Here is a 27,994-nt window from a genome sequence, read left to right as displayed (position 1 = left end):
TCAAGAGTTGAATTTCATTGAACCAGCACGCAATCAAAATGAAATTTAAATCTCCATTGAGAATTTTTGCATGTTAACTGTACGCGAGAATGCGAATACCGCAAAACCACATTGTCTTTGGTTCTATGAATTTTATATTTAAGGAAGACGAAAAAAAAAACTCAAGGAACATTATGCTGTCGTTAGGTATAAAGAGCTGGAAATGCAAAATGAAGGTTGTGCGAGAATAACTAACGTTCAGATCGATACCATTACTTTCAAGAAATTCAGTTTGTTTCCTAAATGGTCTGTTCGTAATATTATTCGCGAAGTCAATAATTTCGATATTATTTCACTTTTCCTATTACAAATGATTTATAATAGACGTGAAAGAGAAGTACGAATAAGATAGCGAGCAAAATTACCTTCAACTTGCGTGTTCAATTATTGATCAACAAAATGTAGTGTTTATCTATAGCGCTAATGTCTTCGTATTTCGTTAAAATGTGAATTAAATGGGATTTCTGCTTAATTAACGATTCCATTGAAGTAAACTGTTTCATTTATGCGGGGTCTTTCTAAAGCGATATTGTCGAACCTCGCCTCAAAAAGGGTCACATTGGTATGTCTGAATGGAAATCGTATTTACAATAATTAATATGAAATATATGTGTGTCTCTTAAGGTGTACTACACCCAATGCTTCCATTCAGAAAGTCATCTTATTCTCAACATAATAAATTGTGTGTGTATGTATATATAACGGAAGCCCGAACATTAAACTTTCCTCATTTATGTTGCACAGGTTAAACGAAAATAACACACGATGTGGATAATGTATTCATGAGCCAATATTGTTTCTAAAGATAAAACAAGTTGATGCTTCAACATCAGCATTCCGTATGTAATGTTTGAAATGAAGTAATTCATAAAATGACGTCTCATAAATAATTCACATTTTCCACATTGCAATGTTTAATTGTGTTTCTTAATTATGCATAATGGAATATCTTTCTTTGCGTTTCATTTTTGTAAATAGATGCTGAAGGAAAAGCCTCATAATGAAGCAAAAAAAAAGTGGAGCGTGTGTTGCACGCCCAAAGAATACCATTTTCCATCATCCAAAAAACTTGAAACGAGTACATGAGATAACATGTTCAGTTTGTCCATTGTACAATATTGGATTATGCCGGAAGACTGTGCTACTTAAAATTGATAAGTCACTCGTTTGAGATTGTAAGAATTATGGCTAAATGAGTGAGACACGAAACCAAAGTACGGTCTTTATTCAGGACTGACATTGACATCATTTTCGATTTTTCATCGTATAAGTTTACACAGCTATACGTATCAAAGACTTAAGACATATCAATCCTCCCACTTGATGTATTTTTACCCCTCAAAAGAATTTTTCCTCTTTGTTAAAAGAACAACTAATACTCGGCTAATTGTTAGTTTTACTGAACAGATGATGTCTATATGTTTGAACAACTGATGCCCCGACAATTTAGGGAGTTTATAAATTATAAAAGAAAGAACAGAACAATTAAATGGGTTTTCGATGGGTGGTTTTCGTAAATACAAAATGTATATAGAGACGACCAAATTATGTTCGGTGAATGGTTCCAAAAATTGATTGTCAATTTACAATGAGTCGTCTTTCCGATGTTGTCTGTTATTTTTTCGATATTCTTTCCACTTTATTTACTTTCAATTAAACCGAAAATGCTGGGTACGTTATGCAATGAAAGCACAAACTAAATCTTCGATTCACACGAACTTATTACGTAGTCTATCATCACAGTATTAAAAATATCGAATGTGATGTCAAAACATTCAGCCTTTTAATTATCGAAATTTATTCCGACATTAATCATTAAAATGCTCTTTAAGTTCAATAAGCTAATGGCTAACATTTTCATTACCGCAGAGAAATAACATAACGGAGCTGTAAATACGTTGTTAATTAATAATTGAAAATGTGTAACACATTTTACAGGCTATTTTTAAAAAAAGAATTCGTTACCATACACACCATGTAAGAGAGATGCATATGAAACGAATGTATTTTCCATTTCTCAATTCATTCATTCGTTGAATATTAAAGTGCGCTTATTGCTAGCAACATTTTCGATTTTAAAAATAATGTTAATTGAATTTAAATGTTAATTAATTTGCCGGGTATCGCTTTAATCTCGTTTATCTACAACCAGAAAAGGGTTAATCCTTTGCGTAGAACGATCAACTCGTTTTGTGTTACATGTACATCGTATTTTTTATATTGATGTTATGATGGGTGAATGAGACGATGAGTCTCAGATTCAATTTCCTGCATTTAAGAACCGGAGTAAAATGGAAAAATTGTCTTCATGATATGCTAGGAACTCTTTAGCAGTGAAATGTGCGATATTTATTACTTATTTATTATTTATTTACTGCCACACGCTCAGTTTCGTACCGCTCTGCTTCGTCTACCTGACTCAACTTTTGGTTCATTCGTTCAACTATGATCGTGCCAGCCTAACATCAACTATTTCTACCTCTATTGACAAGCTTTCTGCGATAATCTGTTTCTTGTTTGTTTCTTATTTTTTCTAATTTTGACTCAAAATTTTTATTTTGTTAACGTAAACTTAACTTTTCTATTGTACAATTAATACTAATAGTCCACTTGTATTAAGCCGACTTTAAATGAATAAAGAATTGAATTGAATTGAAATTGAATTATGAAATTATGATTTCGTAAATTTTTTTTAAAAGTTTCGTTAAATTTTGCTTTTTTAAATGTTCGTTAACTTTCTCAAATTTTCGTTAAGTTTCACAAATTTTCGTTAAATTTCACAAATTTCGTTAAAAAAAACTCACAAATTTTGCTAATTTCCTTAAATATCACAAATAATAGGACTAGCTGTGAAACGAATATTTCCGAAGCAAAATCGCTCATTGAATTTCAATTTAACTGAATGAGTAGTTTTATGTAATTTCTTCATTATTATCATTCAAGGCCAATATCGTGGTAACAATTATTCGCTTGTATACGTTCAACTTTAGCATCTATTACGAAAACAGAATGACGATGCTATCGAAAAATTCGCTAATTTGTTCGCTAATTTTATGAATAAAAAAAACTATCTGGGTTGTGCGAGTTCATACAGAGCTAATGAGCAAGCATATCCATATACAATAATCCACTGAGATTAGATCATTACTATGCAAATTATGATCTCAATCGCAGTCTTTATTTCTCTGGGCAATATTCGTTCCGTTCAATTCATATCTGACGTCTGAGACAATCGGATTTATTGAAGCAATTTGTATACGAAACCCCGATCGGGTTTAACTTAAGTTCAGACTTTGTAAGAGCGATATGGTTCAAACTCCCGTTTTGCCTTTTTAAGCCAATCTGGTACTTCTGACTTTATACTTTAAGCTGTAGATGCAGATTGATATGATACTGAAACACCTTGGATTTTTTTTAGAAATAAACGTGAGCAATATGGTAAAAGGAATGATATTTCTATTGATATTGAGAGTTCAAAATGCTAAAATTATTAATTATTTTCATTACAAAAACTAATAATGATACGATAAATCGCAGACAATTATCGTGCCATTAATTTGATTTAATACAAAAATGAATCGTGTGTTCGATTTATAATTGTAAGTTTCATTACCATTTCAATTTAACATTTTATTGAATGCTACAGTAACAGGTCTTAAGAACTCATATCAACACATTTTTTTCTAACTTAATTTTCTATAACATTGATCTGTATACAAATATGCATTTCAAGCGTATAGATTAACGGCTAGATGGTGATTAAAACAGTTGCTGTGTTTTTTTATGGCTTGTAGCAATATTTAAATTTTGTTGAATGAATCCATTGTTCGGTTCACACATAAATATTGAAAAATATTCAATGGAGACAGAAACATTTCATTTTTAAAATGCTATAAAAAGAAAGTTTAAGACGAAAAAAGTATAAAAATAAAGAACAAAAAAAAAACGACGAAAAAATCAACATTCAAGCGATTTTTTAAATGGTTTTTTCTTGTCGTTATGCAAAATAAAGATACCGTCGGAATATTTTAGGCTGAGTTTTCAGGCTTTTTTCCTTTCGTGATTCTTCATATTTATGTGGTATGGATGAGATGATAGTGTATAAAAGACGATCTCATGAATAATGTTATTGTGTAAACTTGTTCAGGGGGCATAGCATACACACAGTGTTATAAGTGGAGATTGAAGTTTCATGAGCATGGACCTTTTTATATTATAATCTTAAATTGAAAAGAAGTAATATCTCAGAAAATTAGAAAAAAAAAATTATTTACAGCCTCGTCGATTGCGTTTAGAATTGAAATTGAATGTGATGCGAAGCTAACCGAAAAATAAAATGTTTTAATAAATTGGTGTTAACTGGCGCCTCAATTTGACCTTCATGCCAGCGAAAATGTAATCGTTATCAATCATTTATCGTGAAATCTCGCGTTTTATTATTATAAACTGATAAAAAAAGAATTAATTTTTCTACAATTTATCTAATATTTCAAATTTAAATTATTATATTTATCTTGACTATTTGCGACACGAAGCATGATAATTTATTAACAATTTTTTTTTCCCGTCTGTGTGTGTATGTTTTTGCCAAATGTAACTCAATTTCTATTCAAGAAGGTACGGGTGTTTAGCCAGCTTATTAGAACTATCATGCTACGAATCTTGATTGTAATTTATGAATATCAATGAAGATAACATCGAATCAATGAATGATTTATTGCAAACATTTCTTGTGTGCTTTCGAGCAATTGGAATTATTACACATTGAAATGTATTAAAATTTGAATGGGTTTTATCACTGGAAATAGTTTAATGACAAACAATAAAAATACGACCATCTATCATCGTCAATTTGCTGAGGTAAGCAGTAGATAAATACAGTGGCGTATTTCATTGAACATAGTACATTTAGCTTAGTTTAAGGGATTTCTTAAATCTATTCACCGAATGGGGGATTGAAGTTTTGAAACGTTGTTTCTACATATCACCTTACATATACCTTTATTTATCGCGAATACAGACAGCCTCAGGCACAATTTAGGCGACTGACAAAATTAGGTACGTTTAGGCAGGGGATTTAGGGTGGTACTATGTAAACAATTTTATAAAAAAGACTTGCATTCTACAAGCATACCGTCGATCTTTTGGGCGAGGTCTTTCTTTGATACAATTTTGAGACACGTTAAAATACTTTTAACTTTATAGGTCCAATGGTCCATACACAGATTCGTAATCGAGTAATGTGATTGGTTTATAAGGTTTCAATTTTCATTGTATGATAGCAAGCTAAAGAATTAGCTGCCTGTAGATTACGAAGGCCTAAATTTTCAAATTTATTTTCAAATGCGGTGAGAGGATGGTGTTTTGTTTCTTATGACAGTTCGGGTGAGAAAATGGTTATTTTCTCATCTCTTGTTTCCATGCGGTAAACAAGAGTTTTTCTTGTTGCCACTGTCACTTTGTTTTGATTTTGAAAATTGTGAAGAAATTGATGTATGTGTTTCATGGATAAAAACTGTTATTCACGCCCCGCACGGATGAAAAATTATGTATAGACCTTGGGACGAAACAGGAAATTCAAACTTTCACTCTGGTTTGAACTTCTTATTTTCTCCCTTGGTAAACAAATAACCGTTCTCTTCCTTAGTGAAACGAACATAACACACAGAGTGCAACGTTCTAATTGTAGGGATAATTTACGAATAAACGCCACACTGTGACCACACAGCAAAATATCAAAATGATACAGAATTAGCGAGCTAAAATGAAATCATCCGAATAGAAAGCAAAACATAAGTAGATAACTAGCATTAAAGTACTGCGGAAATCGAATGCCATGAAAGTTTCAAAAATATTACTTTCAAATCGTTGGCTATTATCAAAGAAATATAATATTCTAACAATAGTTCGTTTTTTATGTTATATCTAATCACAATGTTATCACCCATCAACCATTTACTTTACAACAACGTGTAATCTCACCAATGTCTTTTTAAAATTTTCAATTGACCGACTGTTTCGTATACACGTACAGTACAGTTATGTTCGTATCAGTGTGACTACGAAACATTTTAGTTTACGTTCTAATTAGTGATATTCCACGTACAATGCATGAATTGATGGGTCTGAGAAAATGTTTTGGTTGTTCCATTTTAGTTTTTTGTTTCTTCGTTTTCCTGATCAGGTAGTGTACCAGGCAAATATTTTGCACTCAAAGGATATTGCAGTGTTGGAATTGTTTTTTTTTTTTTTTTCAAAATATAGATGGCCTGAGTCAGCACAGGTGAACGTGTAAACGAATATTTTATTGGAGATTTATTGTTTTGTGGTGTAGTCGTTCGTTTGAAATAGCCGGGGAAATAAAATTGTTTTCAGAATTCAGGCCATAAACTATGGGAACCTTAGGTCGGTACAGACATTGCGAATTTACGTTTAAATCTAATTAAAATTCAACTTCCAAGCAAAGGTTCAGTTCCATAGAGAAAGTTTCAAATTAAAGAGATAAATTAACTGCAATAGTCTAATTATTGTCAGCCAGTTCCCACAATTAATGATTCATTTACTTTCTTGCATGGCATATTGAAAACCACAATTGGCAATTTAATTATTTATTTAGTGTAGTTGCAACTTCCTTACATCAGTTTCGATATTGAAGTCGATTAACAACACTCATGTTTCTCATCCAAATATAAATTAATTTTGTTCTTTTAGTTAACGTAAATTCATTTTAAAAGAAGAACAATTCCGAAACCGCAAAATGCCATAAAAGCAAAATCATTTAATCTCTTAATCATTGAATTCATTGTTTACTCACTTAACGTTCAAGCAACGTAAATGACTCTCAACTACTTAATTAGTTTTTACAATGCAAATAGCTTGTATTATTGGTTGGTGAAACTTGTTTTTTGTTATAATTGAATAATTCAGACGTGTTGAATTGAGAATCATTATTTATAGGCGATGAGCATTCGTTTTTTTGTTTCAGCAGACAAAACCTCCTTATTATACCAAAATGGTGAGACTATCGGTATTTTTTGTGTGTGGTAATGTTCAACGGATTTTTTATATTTAAGATTCATTTCAATACATTTTAATTGCTCTATTGTAAGTCATTTTGATATCACAATTTAATATTGTATTATATACATCGATGGTTCATTTATTTCCTATTAAAAATTGAATACGAAATAAGACAACAGCGATCTCTAAAGAAAAACAATATTGCATGCGATGTGCAAGTTTTATATACCGGTTACATTAAGTCATGATATAAAAAATAAGATTTCATTCCTATTGATACTTCTAGTCACTTAATTCATCCTCGATATATTGAATGTCATATCAATGATATTTCTATATACACTGTTGAAAAGTGATGTGTATTAATGGTAAAAATATGTAATTGAAAAGTGCAACGTAGTACAGAGTGAACGTAGTGTATGATGGAATACATACACTTATCGGTGGTATAACTTCTTTATTGTCTGCACATTTAATAAAGATCATATTCAGTGTGCGCAAAACTAAATGGATATGTATCCAATGTCTGCTCATTTTTCATTTATTACCTAATGAAAGTTTGGATGTACGTTAAACGTTTGAAATATAATAGGTTTATGAGTAGACATCATTTTGTTCAGGGAGGTAGAGTTACACAATGCTGAGGTTAAAACAATTAATTTTATTCTAGAGCTGAGTATAACAAAAAAAATGGTTAAACTGTCACTGGGTACTTAAACGATCAGTTGAAAGAGTAACTAATTTTAAGTGGGCAGCCCTTCCTTTGTCTAACAATCGTGTTTCTTCACTTAAGTGTTGTTCCTCAAAATCGATATTTCACAGTGTAAAACGCTTTCTATATATTTAACAGAAGTCTTCTTAATTCGATGTTTTGTATTAAAAACAGAAATTTCATTTGCAATGTTCTAATCCCATCCATTCTATTTTACAACAAGTCCACAACTTAATGCCCTTGTATTGACAAAAGATCTTTATAGTAAGAACTTGAAAAAGAAATAAAAACAACACAAGTTAAAGCTTCTAATCCCGTTCACCTTTACAGTTTTACTTCGACGAGTTGTGTTTGTTTGTTTTTTAGAAATTTAAAAGAATTGAGTTAATTTTCTTTTAAGCCAATTTTGATTCCGTCGCTCAAAACTAGAGGATTTGCATACGTAATTTGGTGTAATGCAATTCAAAATAGAAATTTGAATTTTATGGAAACTTAAATGAAGATTTAAAACTAAATCCGTCCATAGAAGAGAACGATTTGAATGTAAAATGTTCAAATAAAATGGAATATATCGTGAAACAGGTCACAAAGGTGTAAGTTAGATTGTATGATTGATGACTGGTAATTAAGTTAAACTACACAATTAAGCTATGTGGTGCTTTCGGAGAGTTCAGTTCTATTTTCGTCTCGCCGCTCAAAAAACATCTCAATAGTTCAAGCCATATTACAAACAATATTTACCGTTGAGCCTCCTCATATCGAAATCGAAGAAAGTGAATCGTTATCCATTGGTCGGTTAAACAAAAACTTAGTTTTTTTTTATTTCTAAGAACGTCTATATCCGAGGAAACAATCAGCTAATTAGTCTTGAAATGCCACAAAAATAAATCCGATCTTTTTCTTTCAATTTTTCATTTAAGCTTTTTCACTTCAAATTGCAACAGCAATTTTTTTCAAAATACAAAACACGATTGGAACTGTAGTATGAGTCCAACAAAAAAATCACTCTGCTTCTTTCTTAATTTTCGCGTAACATCAAAAAGCACAGCAACACATTGTTATGAGCATTTATAAATATCCGCATAACATAGACACTTCCACAAAACAACAATGCAATTTATTGTAAAAATAGCAAAATGTGAAATGTGGAAAATAAGAAAAATTCAAGAGTTTTGTGCATTTAATTCAGCATTGTAAGAACAAACAAAGCAAAAAGCATTTTAACTATACACCACCGACGAAGCGAACGACGACGACGAATACAATATACAGAGCTGCTGTAGCTAATGTTAATATATAATAGACATGCAGGCTACTCGACAGCCCAGACACGACTCTTTGCAATAACAGCAGGAACTCAGAACGGAAGGGAATGGAATGGAAAATCGTAATTTTCATACACACAAGCAGCACTCCACTACCAGTTATAAGTATCTACAACAAAACAACATTCTCAAAACGTACATTGTACTACACGATCGGTATAGTAATATGGTAACATTGCTGAGTATAGAATTGTATCGACCCATCTGTCTAGTCGAAATTTCTCTCTCTCGCGTTTTCGTATGATATATAGATACGAATGAGTTGAGCATAAAAGAAAACCCGTGTTTATCGCTCTATCGAATACTTCTTTAAGACACAATTTTATATGCAGAAACTCCATCAAATGTGTGTATTGGTTTTACGTAAACATTACGTATTTGATATTTCATTCAATAAAATTGGTTTTTTACGGTGGTAGTGCTAGAAAAATGTCATACTTTTCATGTATTTGTAAATCAGCTGTGTGTAACGTTCAGTGTATTATCATGAGAGTTGCACTGTGTTTCCGCAGGTTGTATGTAAATGAACTTGAATGGAACGCGTTAACTTGTTATTCATCAGACATAACAGAATGAATTTTTTATTTTACCAAATTTGTTTTTCCTTCATCGACTGACTTATCACATCTTTATTAAAGCTAAGAATTCTCTTTTCATCTTTAAATAAATGTGAAATTGTCTTTTAACACTACATTCGCACGTATGGGATATGTATTGATTAATGAATGAGAAAAGAATTATTTTCTTTCAATAATCGTTATTCAGTCTGATACCAGTCACTATAAATGTATGAGTTAGCAGACAGTACTAATTATAGATGGGCTGGACAATAGACATTTTATTTTTATTATTCTTCGTATGGTTGTTTGATGTAGTTCTGGCACTTATTGACAAGTCATCTTATTCCCAAAATCGATTTTTATTGCAAACGTTCTAAAGTTATTGGTACTTATACAACTATATAAAGAACACCACAAAAATTCAATTAGACATTCAGGTGTTTATAAGGTACATAATTTACAAGAGAACACAACTGTACCTGACAAGAATAACCAGACACACGGTAAAAACTTTAATTTGAAATATAAAGAACATTGCTTTGTCATTCACATCCATTCCACATAACCAAAATCATCATAAACTCCGTACTTCGCTCTCGTAAACAACAATTTCAAGTAATTTTGTTTCGATCAAAATATGTTGTCTGAAAAGGTTAAGAACCTACTAAAGACAAAAAGGTACAGTTCACTTCGCTTTTACCATCATCATCACCATCATTATTGTTGCTCCTGTGTGTATATTATTGTGCAATGCGAATATTAGAATTGCAGTTCGTATACAAACATTTCCAATGTAAAAGATATTGGAATATAAACATACTCAGGTGCGCCCAGACAGTCTGGCTCCCATCCACTATAAAATATATGTTCCTCAGATATAACTTTCCATTCTTCCTTTTCTATACGGTTATACATACAATATTAATGTAATGGAGCTGAGATGGATGGTTAGGTTATAACGTTCGATGGGGTGGTATAGTTTCGATGGAATGGTGCAATAGTGTTGTATAGCATGATACTTCTTTTGTCAATGTTCAGTCTATAAAAGCTTTAAGATGTACATCTTTTCTATATTTTTATGTCTGAAATGCGGATACATTTAAAAAGTTTTCCGTTCGAATGTATGTCACCGACCATAATAACAAGAAGGAAGACATAAAGTTTGTCTAACTCACAGCGATGGTATATGAGAGTTTTATGTTTTTCTAGCACATTTCACAAATATTTTGAAAAGATTTTGTGTGTTTTTTTGATCGAGCGTCGAATTTTAATTTCAAAAAAGATTTGTATGAGTTTGTAGTAGTTCACAGGCACGACCAAAAAAACAAAAAAAACTAAATTATGAACATAAAAATGAAAAACATTAAAGCTGCATGTAGCAGCACATGGTTCAAATTACAATATAATGACAATGGAACACATTGGTGAACTAAACGCGCTGAAGAAAAAACCAATCGAAGTGAAAAACGTTACATAATTTAATTCTGGTTTATAAAATGAAATTTAATTACGATTTGATGTGAATGATTTCTGATTCGTATTTAATTAACGATAAGCGAACATCTGAATGTGTTTTAAGAAACGTGAATCGATTCCGTTTTATTTGCATATATCTGAGAGTATGCTCATAAAAGCCATTTTACTCTTGCTTCGATAATTATTCAAGATTGATTATCAATTATATTGAAAGTATTGAGAAGATAAAACGGTTTTAAACGCAACTTTTTAGTTAATATTTTTTAGTGTAAAGACATAACGAATTAACTGTATCGATTCATTGGTAAAGTGAGGACACTTATTTTTAAATAAAGATTAAACTTCGGCTATCGGGTGAAATGATTTTTTTTTTTGCATTAAAGTCTTAAAGGTGACTCACTCAAAACCATCCGTAAGTTGTTACAGTAAAGACAAACCTTCGCTATATAAACCGTCTGGGTCGATGCATTGGAAATTTTGAGTAAACAAATAATCTCCGATTGTCGGTTGCTATATTGGTATGGTATAGCAGTCTTAGACTAAAACCTCAACAGCATTCAGAATAAAGACATCGCATTCATAACGAACCATTCAATAGGAATGAAGCCGGAATTTTGAAGCAATGCCATTGATTTTATTAAGTTAAGTCTTCACGGATAGACCGTTTGAAAGGACATAAGAAATTGCGTTTTTTTTGCTGTTTATTGTTTTCTTTTCTTCGTCCTATGAAATTCATTCACACATAAAATAGGCAGACGACAATGCATCGGTCGTTCGTTAGTATGTATTTCAGATTATTGAACTTTCTCATCGTCGTCTTCTTCTTTGTAAAGCTATAATTCTCGCTTTATGTGAATCTACAAAGGCATTTTTACCATATTGATTGAAATTCTTCGAAGGAAAAAAAAAACAACGTTTAAGTTCTTCGTCTTCTATTATCTGTTCGGAAAATAACTGTCAGAGTAGTAGTTTAATCTTATATGCCGTTTTATCGGGTGTGCACTTGGTAATGGTATTTTCTTTTTGTGTAATTGGATTTTGAATTTTGCAATTATCGCCTTTTTAGTTGACAAAAATGAAAATTCGTTTAACGTTTGCTTTGAATAACTGCGCCTACAGTTCAGTTTTGTATGCAACGCATCTCAATTCGATATTCTCAGTTGTTATTGTATCTAATATAATTGTAAGCGACCATGTGGTTTTGATGAAAATAAATGCAAGAAAGCAAAATAGTAACCTAACGAACTAACCATCGTCGTCATGGAGAAGAAAGAAAATGAATTTGATTGTAACTTAATTCTCTTGTGGAATAATAATTATTTCCGCTCGTTACTCAAAGAAAGTTATATTTGTCGTCATTTTCTGTACAAAACTGTGCTATATAAATAACTAAACCAATAATGTGTGGTCGTCCTAATTTCAATCTGTATAATGTCTATCCGCTTTTCTCTCTCTTTTTTTACTATCACTTAGTTTATGGCTTCAGTAATTCATCAAATATGCGAGTATCTGCGAAATACACAAATTTTCTGCTAATGCTTGTGTTTACATTACATTCACTAGCATATAACAAGACATGTAATGGACTTCTTATTGTACATTGAATGCCCAAATACAATAAAAAATGCTTTATTACACACCACAAACAATGCAATAAAAAAAACGGTTCGGTCAATATTGACTCAGTGTAGTAAACCAGGAAAAAATCCTATTTGATGAAACGATGCTTTCAGGCTACATTATTCATGGCAAAAAAAGCTTTCATATGAAAGTTTGCTAAAAGAACTCTTGGGAATCCTTTTTATTCTTGCTTATGTATATGGTAGGTAAACGGGATCTGCTGCAGTTGTACAAAAAGTTGTGAAAGATATGGAAACGGAAATTATTATGTCTGCTATGGAAAATTTAAGCGAAATTTGTGCATTTTTGTGATGTTTTATGGTTTTTAAAATAAAAAAGAAAAGCTGGAGTGGCATTATCAACTATGTTTATCCTTCTTTCAATTCACCATTAAAGACCAAAAACCATATAACGATTACAGCTTCTACTTCATGTGATTAAAGTAAAGTTTCGTGTGTGATACAAAATCTTTTACTTCGTTTACGTTAACATAAATTTTAAAATTTGGCGCTTATTGATCTCCATTAACTTAACTTTCGACCCAAAATTTCAATTTTTAATAGCGAATAATTCGAAACTCCTTTCAAATATCACCCATGAAAACACTCGCTCTTATTTTTGTCGTCGCTGTCATGAAAGAAAATGAAATATTTTCGTGTCACCTTCAAGAAGACAACACAACGTCGACCTTGTGCTCCCTACAAAAGAAGCAACTAGTCATTAATTTTCTAAATTAAATGAAATTGCTGCAACTACAGGAAAGGACAATCAAATTTCAGTCGAAATTTGCTTCAGCTGATTTTCACTCACACAAACGAAACTGGTTATGGATGTTTAATACGGATTTAACAGTAGATGCATGCGCGTGGTAAGACTGTACTGTACATACAAGCATAGGCAGTTTTGTTTGTATGAGTGAAAATCAGCTGAAGCAAATTTCGGCTGAAATTTGATTGCCCCTAGCTGTACAAAAAAAAAGTAAAAAAAACGGAAATGCTAATCGATAAGGTTCAGCAAGTTGTCTGCGTTTTCGATAATTGCCCTATTCTTAGCAATATTATCTAGGAATTCGAACATTTGTTATAACAAACACAGAATGACTTTGACAACCTCCAATGTCCCACCGCGGGTATAAAAATAAGCAAAAGGGAAAAAGGAAAATTAAAAATGAGAAAGTGTTTTGTAGCTGCGGGAAATTTTATATTATTACTGCAATCATAAGTTTTGTCAGACTTTTATTTCATCTTATATTTTAGGACAAAAGCTCACTTAGATATTAGCTTGAAAATGTTCGGATTGTTGTTTGTTGAAAACTTTTTACCAGCAACATTCTTTTTCTGTTGTTTTGACGCTCTAATTTCTTTATAAAGTACACGGCTCATAAGTCACTCACTTTTATACACATTCACTGATTTGGAAACCATGCATGTTATACCATCAACACAGCAAATACCTTAACTAATCAAATAGAATAACATCTCATTGGGTTTCATCATTAAAACCTTTCTAAGGTCTTTATTGATTTCACGATAAATTATCAAACAATGTTCAATGGTTGATTGTTTAAGAAGCAATAAGCACAAAAACCAATCATCAAATAATGTGCACATTGAAAAATATTCAAATTAAACAAAAGTATTTTTTTATACAAATTTGATTAACTTTTATTATTGACAAGAAACGTCTATTTATTGACGAAATAGGCATAGATCGATAGACAGACATGTATGTTGGATATAATATAACTGAAGGACCGCACCTTTATCGCGTCTTAGATTTTAAAGCTCATTATGTACCTTTAACAAAAAGTCGCATTTAATAAAAAAAAAAATGTTATGTGCTTCTCTCGTCTTCCAAGACCTTTGAATTCATACATTGTGAAATTTCTTTTTAAGTAATAATTGTTGGCATGTACATATGTTTCGGTAAATGATACGTTCATATGTGAAATAATTTCCGAAACACAATGAATTTTGATGCATGTGCATACACAACATGTATAATATTTATACAGCAATGAATTAAGTGCCGCAAACATGAATGTTTCACATTTATACACAGAATATTTGAGTGTTTATCATCGTCAGAAATGGGTTGTTTCGATGTTTATCTTTGTCGTCGAACTAAAACTTATTGGGCGCCAATTGTTATGTAGCCGAATATACAGCCACAATGACTGAAACAATCATTGTGGATCAGAAACATTGACACATTATATTCGCTGTGTCAAATGAGATCCACCAATAATTTATAGCATTGCATTGATGGAAAGTCTAAAATGGCACATTTTTATGTGTTTGTCGATAAGTGGAGAAAGATAGAACTTAGATTCTGTGCACTATAAAACTCATACGGCGCATGAGACTAATTTACGTACTGAATAAAGATAGAAGATATGCACCCTTGGCTTCGAACTCTACCCCGGTCCACAAAAAATCTGTTTATCGTTCACACGACACTCTTTACTATGATAATTACCACAATCAGAACGAAATAATAATTTCTAAGTTTAATATCGTCTCAAATCAATAGATTTCACACGAAAGTTTCAGCTTCCAAGTTTCATACCTAGGGCTTATGGACAAACAATTTATTTACTTGTCCCATTTGTTGAATCTTATGCTCTTAAAAATGTCAAACGTGTCGCAATATACAGTTAGAGACAGTGGAATTTCAGCATGAATTTGCTTCAGTTGATTTTCAGCTGATCCACACAAACAATCAAAAATGATGAGGTTTTACCACTACAGCTTCAACCATATACACAGTTTTGATTGTATGTGTGAATCAGCTGAAAAACAGTTGAATCAAACTCATGCTGAAATTCCATTGCACCTGACTGTATTCATTAAATCCAGGACTTTTTTTGTTGAAATTATTCCGCTGTGTTTGTTACGAGATCTTTTACTTCATTTGTGGTAATATAGATTTGCCTATGTAGAATGATACTCAGAGCTTATATTTTCATCGTTGTCGATAACACGGTAAAAATCTGAGGTTAATCAAAAACCTAACTTTACACACACATTTTAGGAAGAAAAAAGGAGAAGACCACAACAACGAAATGGTTCAGCACTTCGAATTCACTTTATCAAATATTGTTCTTCTTTGCACATAATGCAAGTTTAGTCACGTAAAATAGATGGAAGTTTCTTCCATGACAAAATGTACCGTACACTTAATGGTGAACCGTTTTCGAAGTGTATGAAAGAAGACACCTAGTCTTTATCTCATTTTATTAATTCGCTTCAATATTCTGCAAGCGTAAGTTCGTTTGCAAAGATTCATCTAATTGCCTTCGTACATTTTCTTTTTTTCCAGATACAATTCGCATTAATTCGAATCAATATTGAAACTATAAAACACCCAGCACACAAGCAGAAGAGTTGTTCATTTCCACAATCTCAATTTACCAGCTACACCGTAGATATCACTTGTGCCATAATTCTTTTGAGAATGTCATGCTGTTAAAATGTTGATTGCGAACATAAGAAAATGGTAAAAAAAAGGTAAAAGGTAAAGCGTAAAGAGCACTTTAAAAACAGCCAAAACTACTTAGGCATAAGACATATCGTCAGTCACGCCAATACGAACGACAATTAAGCGAAAAAGTATACCGACGCAGGTGAAAGGGCATAAATTGTTGAATGAAATTTAGTATTTAGCGTCATTTAACGGTGTGCCTTCATTTTGATAAAGGAATGTTGTAAACGTATAACGTTATATATATAAGTGTATGTTGGATGGGTATGTGCGAGCAGAGCAACAAAGAAGTCAATTATCCTCTGGCAAATATATTTTCAGGACTAATTAGGAAAATTATGAAAATTATTATAAATACGTGCAAGTGAAATGTGACGTGTATCATGAGGTATGCCTTGTGTGCGTGAATGTGATGGCAGCTAAAAGATAAAATTAATTACACTCATAAATGTGGAACAATCTGAGCAGAAAGTATATGTAATTAGTAATGATAGAGGAGACATATTTTTCATCTTCAAAAGAGGTTAATGGTATTTGATACATGACATGTTTTGCCGAGTGTTTTGCCGAAAGGAAAAGTTTTTGCTGGGGAAATTAAATTCTAATGTTTGTATGTAAACTCGGTTCATTTGGTTAATTATTGCCTTGCATGAATTTTCGGTTACAGCAACTATTTCTGCCTTCGCAAAGCAAGTGCAGTTAATTCATAAGATCATAATATTGGTCAACGAAATAAGAACTTAGGGAATTAAAGAATCACAGTAAAAATTAACTGCTGTGATCTGCTGTGTCAGATGATGGTTAAAGATTCAAAAGAAGGAATGGATTGACTTCTTGGGTTTCTAAATAGTTTGTCAACACAACGTATGCCTTCGTCGAAAGTAAGTTTTCCGAGACAAGTAAGTTCTTCTATTGCATAGGCACTCACACTGAAATGTATTTTACGAGCATATAAGCACAAGCACTAAAAACCCAGACCGACATACAGAATCGTCTTGTAAGTATTCCAATTTAAAGTAAATTGCTCAGCTTCAGATAACTCTAACTGCGAACTAATAATACGAAATGAATTCAAAATACTGTCAAAGTACGTTTACCATTACAATTAAGGTAATCTTTGTGTGGCATATAGGGCGTACCGCAGGTTATACGCACTGTTCATTTCATAAACATTATCAGTTGAATTTATGGGAATTTGTGTTATGGTAAAATACGTTTATGGAAAGATTTTCCGGTAAGATGTGACATTGGATTTATGCAATCAAATTAATTCCATCTTGTTGTACGTAATGTCATAACGTCTGGGTGGCTGAAACTAATTCAGGGGTTGAAGCGTTATAACCGTAGAATAGAATGAAAATATTTTGATTAGTCTAGTCGGTATGCTACGTATACTCACTTTTGTATCGTCAAATGAACAATCAGAATCTAACTCAATAATTCAAAAATTGTTTGGTGACATTACGAAAGTACTCACAGCCTCCATAAAAAAGTGCATACATTTTTGGGGTGTCCTTTACGGAATGGAAGAATGTGTCAGTTTCGTAAAACCTTTCAAATCTTTAAAAACTTTCCTCACAAACACAACAGATCAATAGACGATAACTCAATCAGCCGGTAGATCCTTTATATTTTACACGAAAAAGGCAATCTATTTGTTCTGAACTAAATAATCAATTTTCTTCTCCTTCGAAATTATTGCTGAGTCTTCTGTGAAAGTTTGAATAGTCGTTGAAAACGACTTTGGCATAAACTACATACTCGGGGATAGTAAATGGGACGAGTGATAATAGTACGTGTATATGCTGTGAACTGAGCGGAAAAGATAAGAATAGATAAGTGGCACACTTCAATTAAATCTCAATCGTTGTTACGGCACGAAGTTTCTATGCTGCTTGTATGGTTTCTTGATTCCGAACAAAGAATGAGTATTACTATAGGTAAGATATACACATTGTGTTGGAGATACCTTTCCGGATTTTGCCGTAAAGTGAGAATATGCTAATTTCATTCTATTTGTATACTCCAGTTGTACGTTTAGTAGTGACAGAGTTTAGGAGTATTATGTATGCCCTATTATTATCAACATAATACATCGAATAAATCCCAGAGAAGAATAATTTCCAATTTAATGAACCAACTTCTTGCATACATAGTTCTAGTAACGTTGCCATAATTTGAATTTGTCACCATAAAATCCCGTCGAGTCGGTAAAATTGAGATATAAAAACTACGGTACTCAGCAGCCATTTATATTCACTACAAAATGATCTATTAAACGAAATTGCCAATAATAATATTCATATCGCGTAGACAGCACTTTTGTTTTCTGCGAAATAAATCCGACTCGTAAAGTGGGAAATGCGATTTAAATTTCCATGATGGGTTTCGAAATGCACTCAACAATATATGCAAAGTCGGCATTGTTGCACGAAAAATAAAAAAAAATTATATCGGCGACGGATGGTGCCAAGTAACCTGTCGTCTGCAATTTATATTGCGTCTTAGTCTTATTTTTTTTTAAAGACGGTTTCCTGATGATTTTGCAAATAGCGACCTTAATACCGTTGTTTTCATTTGTTACCCAATCGTATCCTATGAAATTATTGCAACATTCATGCTGTGAAATCAGTGTGTGAATGAATTTGTGTGAATTATCTCAAGTCTTTTTTTAAAATATGAAGACAAATGAGATTCGATGCTGACTTCTGATACAAGCAATCCGTATTAACCTGTCACAGACGGCAAGCCAGTATTATTATCGGATCTATTACTTCCATCGATCAAAGTGTTTTTAATCGGTCGATTTCAAATCTTGTACTTCAATTTTTTTAACATACGACAATCGCTAAACTAAACTGGTGTGCATACGTTATTTTGCACCAGCTGATCCCATTTGGAATTGTATGTGACCAGCTGGTGCAAAATAACGTATGCACACCAGTTCGGTTTAGCGATTGTATATAAAAAGGACCATATTACACAGAGCTTGTCACTATTTTTGTCATCGTTATCGATAACAGATGAATAGCCGTATGTGACAGGTTAAACTTCTTGTGGTGAAAACGAAATACCACAGAATTCGTTGCTGGTTTAAGTTAATGAAATTGATTTGTAAGTGAACTAAGCGAAATGTTTGTCAATTTTACGATTCAGTCGGATTTAACAAAGAAATCTGTCCTTTTCGTAAAAGCGAAGCGAGGACTGGACATGAAAAAATGTGCATATGATGTGCAGTGCACAAAGTGATGCTCTTACATGCTCTAAACAATAAACAGCAACTCTAAACAATAAAAGGTCACACTCGATTGTAATTCCGTTAGCCTAACATTTTCAGTATTTTGAAAATATTATTGAAGTAAAAAACGAGGAAAAAAACCTTACGAGTTCATCATGAAAGTTAATTTATGGTTTTGGTCACGATTATTTTCAAAATTACATGGATGCATCTAAGTTCTGTTATGTTCTGTTACTTCACCATAAGTTTACATTCGAAATGCAAGCGCAAATTACACTATTCCGTGTTTTTTTTTCGTATTTGTCAGTTCTTTAGAGCTGAAATGTTTTTTTTTGTATAAAATTTATTTTCTGTAAAAAAATAGTGATGAACACCACAACTGTTCCTGAAATGCAATTAGACCTTTCCGATAAACAACAATAAAAAAAACATTGCACAATTTGAATACGTGATAGTTAAGGCAACGTGCTAAATGTTTTAAGATTGATCAAATAGGGTTCATCAGACTAACGCTTTTAAATCATGTGGTATAAGTTTAGCCGTTGGACATGCCATTAAAAACTACAAAGTGTACTCTTAGACAAACATGTTAAAGAAAAAATTTAATCGAGTGCACTTTCCGCATAAGAACCTCCTCTGAACTACGAATCATCGATTGACTTATGACTTATTTAAAAAAAATGACTTCGGGAGAATTGCGAGTGAGTAGGGAAGTGTTCTGCGTTCTTTGCGAGCGATGAATTCTGTACAAGAGGTTTGCAAATGGTATCATTGTATCGGTCATGTCAGTTAATGTGGTAGACATTTTTGTTAAACGGTTGGTTCTCTTTCCTCTATCTTGTCTTTTGGTTTACAACATAAATTTAAAGTATCGCCTATGTCAGTTCATCGGGGAAATGAAACTTGTCACGGTGTTGTTGGTGTTCTGCGAGTACAATAGCTTTTACTGAATGTTTCATGCATCATTGCTGTAATCGGACTTACTCCGTTTAGCTCTCCGTTTACTTTTTACCAATAAAATGCGTGGACAGACTAAAAGGGTTACATGAAGCATTCGCCAGCCCTCCAGCATGAATAACTCAAATTTTGTTGAGAAGATTGAACTTCAAACCGCTGTTGTAGCGATTCTTGTTCCATATTAACAGTAACCATTTTAACGGAATCGACGCTTCACTTCTGACAAATTTATAATTCCAGAGAACCCAACAACATAAAAGATGCACATGTGTGCGCGCATTACAAAATCGAAATTAATTATTCCATTCCGAATGTGTCGACGAAGTAGGTGCTGCTTAGTATGTAAACATAAAATAAATCCTCAGAGTCAATATAAGTATAATGATAATCGTTGCGGTACATTTCAATCAGATTTTTTTGATGATTAAGTAATGAAATGAAATAAAAACATGCGGATAGCTCATAAATAATTTTTAAGGTCAAATTCAACGGATCAACTGTTTTGTTTCTCGCGCTGTTTATCTCAAGATACCACAGCCAATTTGTATAAATAAATAAAAACTTATCCAATTGAATGAAAACAGAAATCGCATTTCATTCAGCATAAAATTTCACAGAAAAAAAAAATCTCCTAAATATATGCAGTATGTTTTGCCGGCTTACCTCAGATACTCCCATGATGTAGATAGTTGTTGCACATTCTTTGATGTCGTCTTGCTATCACTGATTTCATTAGATTTCAATGTACCGCTAGATTTGCTGGCACTGTTATCACTGAAACTGAATAATCTTCTGCACAATTTCGGTGTTGATGTTATGGGTGAACTACCGCTTGCTTCAGGAAATAAACCCATCATTGTATAACATTAACAGAACACAAAACATGAACGAAAATTAAATGCACCTCCCACACCGGATGCAAAAACTTAGAGCAATGTTTTTTTATCGACTGAATGTTCAACAAATTGGTGATAGACACTGATGTATCATCGAAATTGAACAACACTTTGATTTACACTCGTTATTGCATACGAAAGGCTAAAAAGAGTTTTATTTTTGTTATTAGAATCACAATACAATCATCCCAAAACCCTCCGTTGATCTAGGATGCAATTGTGTACAGCCATTTTTACAAAACTGAACTGAAGTGTACAGTGACAATTTACTACTGCACCAAGAGAGATAGAGAGGAATAAACGTCAAATGCCGTGCTTTTTGAACTTTGAATATTGTTTGATTGCAGCAAAGTCTCTCTCGAGAGAGGTAACTCTTATAGTGCAGTTTTTATCTAATGTTCGATGCATTAATTTCTTTCGTGTTGGATTTTATTTGAGGTCGGCATGATGCATCTGCATTTTATCGACGTTTAAAACTTTTGTTTCATTGATGTTAAATGTATTATGAGTGCGATATTTATATAGAATATTGTATTGTTCACTTGTATTCAAATTAAATTTCAAACACAAAAATCTATCAAAGAATCTTATTTGAAAAACAGTTTTTAAATACCCAAAAATGGTTAAAATTCCGTACTTCTACACAACATATATGCATTATGTTGAGGGGAAATTCGAAATGATACCATTTCTGTACGAAAGTGAGCACGACAAATGAGAGATAAACAGAATGCAACGTAACAAACAGTTAAGAAAATATACGTTGAGAGAGAAAAGATAAAATTATGTTGAAAGGTTTCATTCATGTTGGATGGATGTTGGGTGAAAAATATGGAAACCTTTCAAATGTTTTTAAATCTACCTTAAATAAAAGGTTGTCTAAAATGTGAAAGATAGAAAGGTTATTACTGCTAAGAGACATGTTAGAGATATTCATTAAGGAATACAAGGAGTCCAAGTCCATTTTGGCATATAGGTGATGAAATCCTGGGTTGTATTGACTCTGCAAAAGTATGGCAGAAGTACCTATACATTTTTGAACTGCTAGTCATCTGTTATTGATAAGAACTGCAAAAATAATCATTGAACTCTGGCTGGTTTCTCCTTTATAGTGGAATGAATATATGGTAAACAATATTGATGTGATAGACTTTGTAGCAAACTAGAAGATACTTTATGTATACAATCAAAGTAACAGAACAATGATTTTGTTTAAGACTAAGTAACTGTTACTAGTGGCTGAATATGCTTGCCTCTTAATATTAAATTAAGATTAAATCGTGTGTAATAGTTATTTGCATCACTTGGATTGAAACCACGAAATTACAGTATACGTGATTGAGTGGCTGTGATTGAGTGGTTTCAATCCTGTGATGCACACAATTTTACTCTCGTCACACCATGAAATACACAAATTTCTCTCTTTGACGAATAACATAAACAAACTCCACCATTAAGGAAAACATCGCCTGGATCCCTAGACCTGTTTGCAAGGTCTGCTGAGAGAGAACTAAAAAAGTGTGATTTTCGATAAGTTTTGACGCGTGATATTCAGTGTTTTCATGATTTGGCAAGTGTAAATAAATTAGTTCGTATTAATTACGCTGACCAAGAATAATCTTTCCTTTCCGGGCTAAAATGTCGATTTGAAACGGCTTGAAACGACGCAGCTGGGTGTTCCACGGTGATCGAACGGTATGTATGAGCTTATGGTAGTAACTTGATGATTGGAACAACAAAAGAACTTGTTAATTCGATCAAAAACTATTATTTTAATACAAAATCTGCAACAATATTTATTCTACGCAAGTTATATTGTAGTTAATTGACAAAATTGTGAATTTCACAGATTTGGATATAATATCAAAGTTGGATACATATCAACAATTGAGCAAAACTTTATCAGTATACACTCAGCAGTTAAATGAAATACTGACAATGTAGTCCAGGCACCAGGCCCTTGTTTCAGAAAAATGGCTCCGTTCACCCGAATTGTACTGAAAAAGTCGATTGTTGAAAAAGAAAATTTGCTATCAAGGAACCCGACTATTAAGACATACATTTAGAGTCAAAATTTTCATTTCACGACTGTTTTATCTTGCAATGTAGCTTTAATGTTACGAAGAATTCTTATTATAAAAAGCTTAAAGCAAATCTAACTTTTATCCTTGTATACATATTTAAGGCAATTTAGAGCACATCGAGTAAAAATCGCTATGAAATTTGCTTCCTTCGTACGGGCGTCTACAAATGGTATTCTCTTTGATAATTTGAATTCGAACGGCCAAAACGAAAGCGCTGTCGAACGTGTTTGTATCTCGTCGTAATTGACTGCGACACAACTTCCCAACTGAGTGTTCTGGATAACATCGCTTCATCTGCTAAATTCCGAAGTAAGAGATATGCCAATAGCCGAGTGGCAATGAGATGGCACGCAATCCAAAATGTATTCGAAATCAAATTGTCATCGTGCAGATCAAATGTGTACATAATACTTGACTTGGATGGACTTTGACAGCGATTCTCGCCATATAAAATGATCAGCAGCGACTCGAAACTGAATCGGACGAATGAAAAGTAGGTAACCCATTTCGTGTAAACACTCATCTGCAATATCTTCACAAAAAAGCCGGAGAATAAAAACTGGAATAGCAACACAGTACTGGAAAGTATGATTGCCATAGAAAACGAATTGACACATAGAACTCCGATTAGAAAGCCAAAACCTTGTGCAATGAAACCACTAACTATCGTCACCGCCAAAAAGCAGTTGAATCGCCAAGTTACGTCGATTTGTTCACTGTACCAGTACAAAAAGTATACGAAGCAAAATGAAAAGAGCAATTGAACTGGAATTTCGATCAGCGTCTTTGAAATGTAGTAAAATGAAGTATTGTACCATCCGTTACGGTGCTCATTGATGAATAGCTGGAACAATATTATGAAAGAAACGAGTTAAACTAACGTAAAGTGATTTCTGTCTTCTGTGTTACCTTGTAAGAACGTTCGTGAGCTATGAACTTCTTTTATGTTCAATAGTATCAACAACAAAAAAAGCCCAAAGCTAGTGAAAGCTCTTCAAAGCTACAACACGAAATTACGATGACTCAACTAACCTTAATTTCAACTGGAAATGTGAGTACAGTAGGCATCAAAGCAGCAAACATAAGAAATAGCAAGCTGAAGAATTGGAATTTAACGTTTTGACCGGGATCGCTTTCTTTTCGCAGATTGTGTTCAATGTTTTCGGATTTACACAAACTGGTACTATTGTGTACTACAACATAACAGTCTCCCGTTTTGCCTAAACTGCGATTGTAAAGGGCTGCCAATACTACCTAATAAAGGTATCGCGAGTAATTATTGATTGAAAAATGATATAAAAAATCCAATACTACCGCCACAAGCAGATGCAATGCCAATCGGATTAGGATCAATCGTTTTTGTCTTAACAGCGACGTAATGAAGGTTCTCTTCATCAATACCCAGAGCGTGTGCATTCTGAATGATTCAGGTGAAGTGCACAGTCCATACTTTTCGATTTCAATACCTGACAAAGTGAGTAGATTTTTGGGCCAATCTTCTGCCACTTGTTTTATCATTTCTTCGCAGTCTCGTTGCGCGTCCTCTAATTTTTTGTAGGAAATCTCTTCAACACTAGCATGCATTGGCTCCACTAAATCCTCCTCATCTTCTTCGCTAATACAAGAAGCAACGAAAATGATAACATCAGCTGGATTTGAATTAGAAATTTGATAATTGTAGGCGGTTAAACGTTCTTGCAATGTCTTTGGCGATCCAGTAAAAATACATCTACCAACGTTGGATAAGATGTACACATTGTGGAACTGAGAAAATATCTCAAAATTGGGCTGATGGATGACTGTGACCACAGCAATGTTCAGTTGTTGTGACAAAATTCTGAGTCGGTGAATAACCTTACAATGTAAGGCATAAGATTAATCAAATTTAGTGATAAACTTCAGAGCGACAAATCTTACATTGAATCCTGAGTGGCTGTCCAGTCCACTAGTAGGTTCATCGAGAAAAACAAAATTTGGTTTTGTAATCGCCGTCAATTCCAATGCGATTGCAATTCGTTTCTTCTGTCCGCCAGAACATTGTGCTATCATCACATTTTCCACTTTTTCCAGGTCCAGATCATCCAGCAGTCGTTTCACAATTGCTATGTGCTGTGATGTGGTCGTGCTAGGAGGATTCTTCATTTCTGAAGCATAGTACATCGACTCGAAAACGGTCAGATTAAACAGTAAATGGTCTCTCTCATTCTGTGTTATAAAAACACTTCGCATTTCCGCTTTAGCGACAGCTATTCTCCCATCCGTTCCTTCGTAGCTTTCTCCCTGTGTAAGGCAATTCAGCAATGTCGACTTTCCAGCCCCCGATGGACCCATCAATGCAGTTAGTTCACCGAATTTTAAATATCCATTCAGTTCGTTCAATATTTGCCTCCTTTTCTTAGTCTTGAATGACCGACATTTTGCAGTGATTTCTTCCAGAAAACTAGGAGCATCTTCGTAACAAAGTCCCTCCCATACTAAGGCAATGGAATCATCGGCCAGAAGTTGCGACATAGCCTACCAATAGGTAAAATTAGTACGAATGTTTACTTACGACAATCCTGAGCTTTTGTAACTGGCTATTTGTGTAATTTTGGGGTCGAAGATTTTCGGACTTAATTTCAGAAAGAGATAATTTAAGTTAATTTCCACATAGTTTGATGTAATTTGTCGGCTTTATCATAATATTAGATTAGAAAAGCAACGCAACAGTTCAAACACTCACATAAAAACCGAAGAATTGAAATTTGAACATAAAATTTACAATGAACATTCATACAGTGCCAATATCTTAGGGTGGAATACATTAAGTGTGGAAACATCTAACCGACCGAGTAATATAGAACGCAAGTCATTTGCGACAATTAATTTTGCTCATCTTATGCTTCCTTACTCTTACTTTATGCGACCTCGAGCATTATATTGATTTTGTAGTATATTATGGTGCCATGTGTCCGTGCCGGCTTTGAATTCCGAATAGTTACAAGTGCTTTTGAGAATTGGCGCCATTGTGTCTGGACGACTATCTCACATTCGGGAGATATGAAATTACAACTTTCGTTCTTGTTACTTCGCTCTACCGGTTTTTAATCTGGCATATGGTAGAAATAATAAAGAAAACACTGGAGAATGATAGGGTCAAAATATTTGGTTAGCGATGTCAATACTTAAAACAAGGAACCGACTAAAAAGAATAGATTTCTCTTCGGATATTTGCCGGTATTTTAACTCTGAAAAAAAAAATTATCGCGAAACGGTTGCCAACCGCGACATCGGAGAAAATGGATACAAGATAAACAAAACCATTTACACTATGCTAAATATTGCGATATCTAATGAATCGTTCCACCAAACTAATATTCTAAATTACCGATTGAAATTATAGTTTATTAGAAACTGCACCCAATATTGGGATATACTGTAGCAAACAAGTCACAGAAAGCACACAAAAGGCGATTATTAACATCTAAGAGAAGCACATCGACTGAAGAAATAAAATTGGTTTTGCCAATTCCAAGTGTTTTGAAAACAAAAAAACACTTTCCCATGAACAAGTCCACGCATGTTTATCAAATCCAAAGATATGTTCTCGCCAAAGATTCTCCAAGTGTGAGTGATTCTCATCTTGGTCGTGTTGGTATGTGTGTGCTATACTGTCTACAGCTTCGGGAAGCCCATCGAAAATTATGAAGAATTGTTTGATTAATCAGGAAAATTGAGAGTTATCGCTGCAAGCAAAGAAAGACATGAAAATCAGTCCATATAACTGACTCATTTAGAAACGGTTATCGATAACAGATGGTTAGAATAGTTAGAATTATCGTTTCATAACGAGTTGACGGTGGATGCAGGGAGTAATGGTACATTAATGTTTCGCTGGGACATTCGTATTTCTAGCAGAATGCGAGGAATATGTACCACATGTCTTGCGACAAGAAAATGTTTACACGGTAATGACACATTTTCTGGCCACAAGACAACACAACAGAAATAAGAATTATTTGATTTGTGAATTTGTTCTTCTTTGATTTAATCATTCCAAATACAGATACAACTAACAATAGAGATGAGCTAAAGGGAAAGCAGATGTTGCTAGCTATGTCTATAAGATACCTTCATTCGTTGCGGTCTATTTTCTGGTGACACAACTTCACTCTGGCAAAATATACATGAAATGTCATAGCAGTCGAGGGGTAATCACTGATTTACTAGCTCAGTAAATCACGGTAAATCACGGTAAATCACAGTAAATCAAGTAAATCAAAAATGAAGTTTCTACTAAATTTGAATCTATTTACTTCAATTTGTATTAGTTCATGAAATTTATCCTATATGTTTACGGCCACGATACTTCGAAATGTAATCCAGTGACAATTAAAAATTTTTCAAAAATTTTTCAAAATTTTTTGTGATTTACCGTGATTTACTTGATTTACTGATTTACTAGTGATTACCCCCTTGATAGCAGTGAAGTTGGTTATAAAAAAAATAGAGCGATGACATTAGTCATAGCACTGCTTCTAGCACTAATTCTCATTATTCCAACGTCAAAAGGCCTATTTTCATTGCATAAGCCCCGAATATTTA

General features: G+C 33.2%; 2 protein-coding genes and 1 long non-coding RNA gene across 4 annotated transcripts in view; all 3 read right to left on the bottom strand.

The window, feature by feature from the left end:
- The window catches only part of LOC119073523, a 73,613-nt gene extending 52,035 nt beyond the window's left edge, over positions 1-21,578 (bottom strand). The window contains exon 1 of one of the 2 annotated variants that reach the window (XM_037179058.1): positions 21,094-21,578. In XM_037179058.1, the coding sequence (XP_037034953.1) occupies positions 21,094-21,287 (194 nt within the window). In that variant the 5' untranslated portion in view covers positions 21,288-21,578. Of the gene's footprint in view, positions 1-8,512; positions 9,111-21,093 lie in introns of those variants that run through there. The other variant, XM_037179059.1, reaches the window with a different exon arrangement.
- On the bottom strand, positions 266-18,532 carry LOC119073686. The gene is made up of 3 exons (XR_005087066.1): positions 18,499-18,532; positions 2,437-2,438; positions 266-278 (listed from the first exon to the last, which is right to left on the bottom strand). It is a non-coding gene; the product is annotated as an uncharacterized LOC119073686 (long non-coding RNA).
- A 1,590-nt stretch (positions 21,579-23,168) lies between the features above and the next one.
- LOC119073477 (ATP-binding cassette sub-family G member 4-like) lies at positions 23,169-26,017 on the bottom strand. The gene is made up of 4 exons (XM_037178982.1): positions 25,328-26,017; positions 24,725-25,264; positions 24,443-24,664; positions 23,169-24,254 (listed from the first exon to the last, which is right to left on the bottom strand). The coding sequence occupies exons 1-4, from the start codon at positions 25,919-25,921 to the stop codon at positions 23,571-23,573; spliced, it is 2,040 nt and encodes a 679-aa protein (XP_037034877.1). The 5' UTR covers positions 25,922-26,017; the 3' UTR covers positions 23,169-23,570.
- Between the last annotated feature and the right edge of the window lie 1,977 nt (positions 26,018-27,994).

The sequence above is a fragment of the Bradysia coprophila genome, unplaced genomic scaffold (assembly GCF_014529535.1).
Source record: "Bradysia coprophila strain Holo2 unplaced genomic scaffold, BU_Bcop_v1 contig_138, whole genome shotgun sequence".
Classification (NCBI taxonomy): Eukaryota; Metazoa; Arthropoda; class Insecta; order Diptera; family Sciaridae; genus Bradysia; species Bradysia coprophila.
The sequence above is the reverse complement of the archived record's forward strand: the minus strand, read 5'-3'. Positions and strand labels throughout refer to the sequence as shown.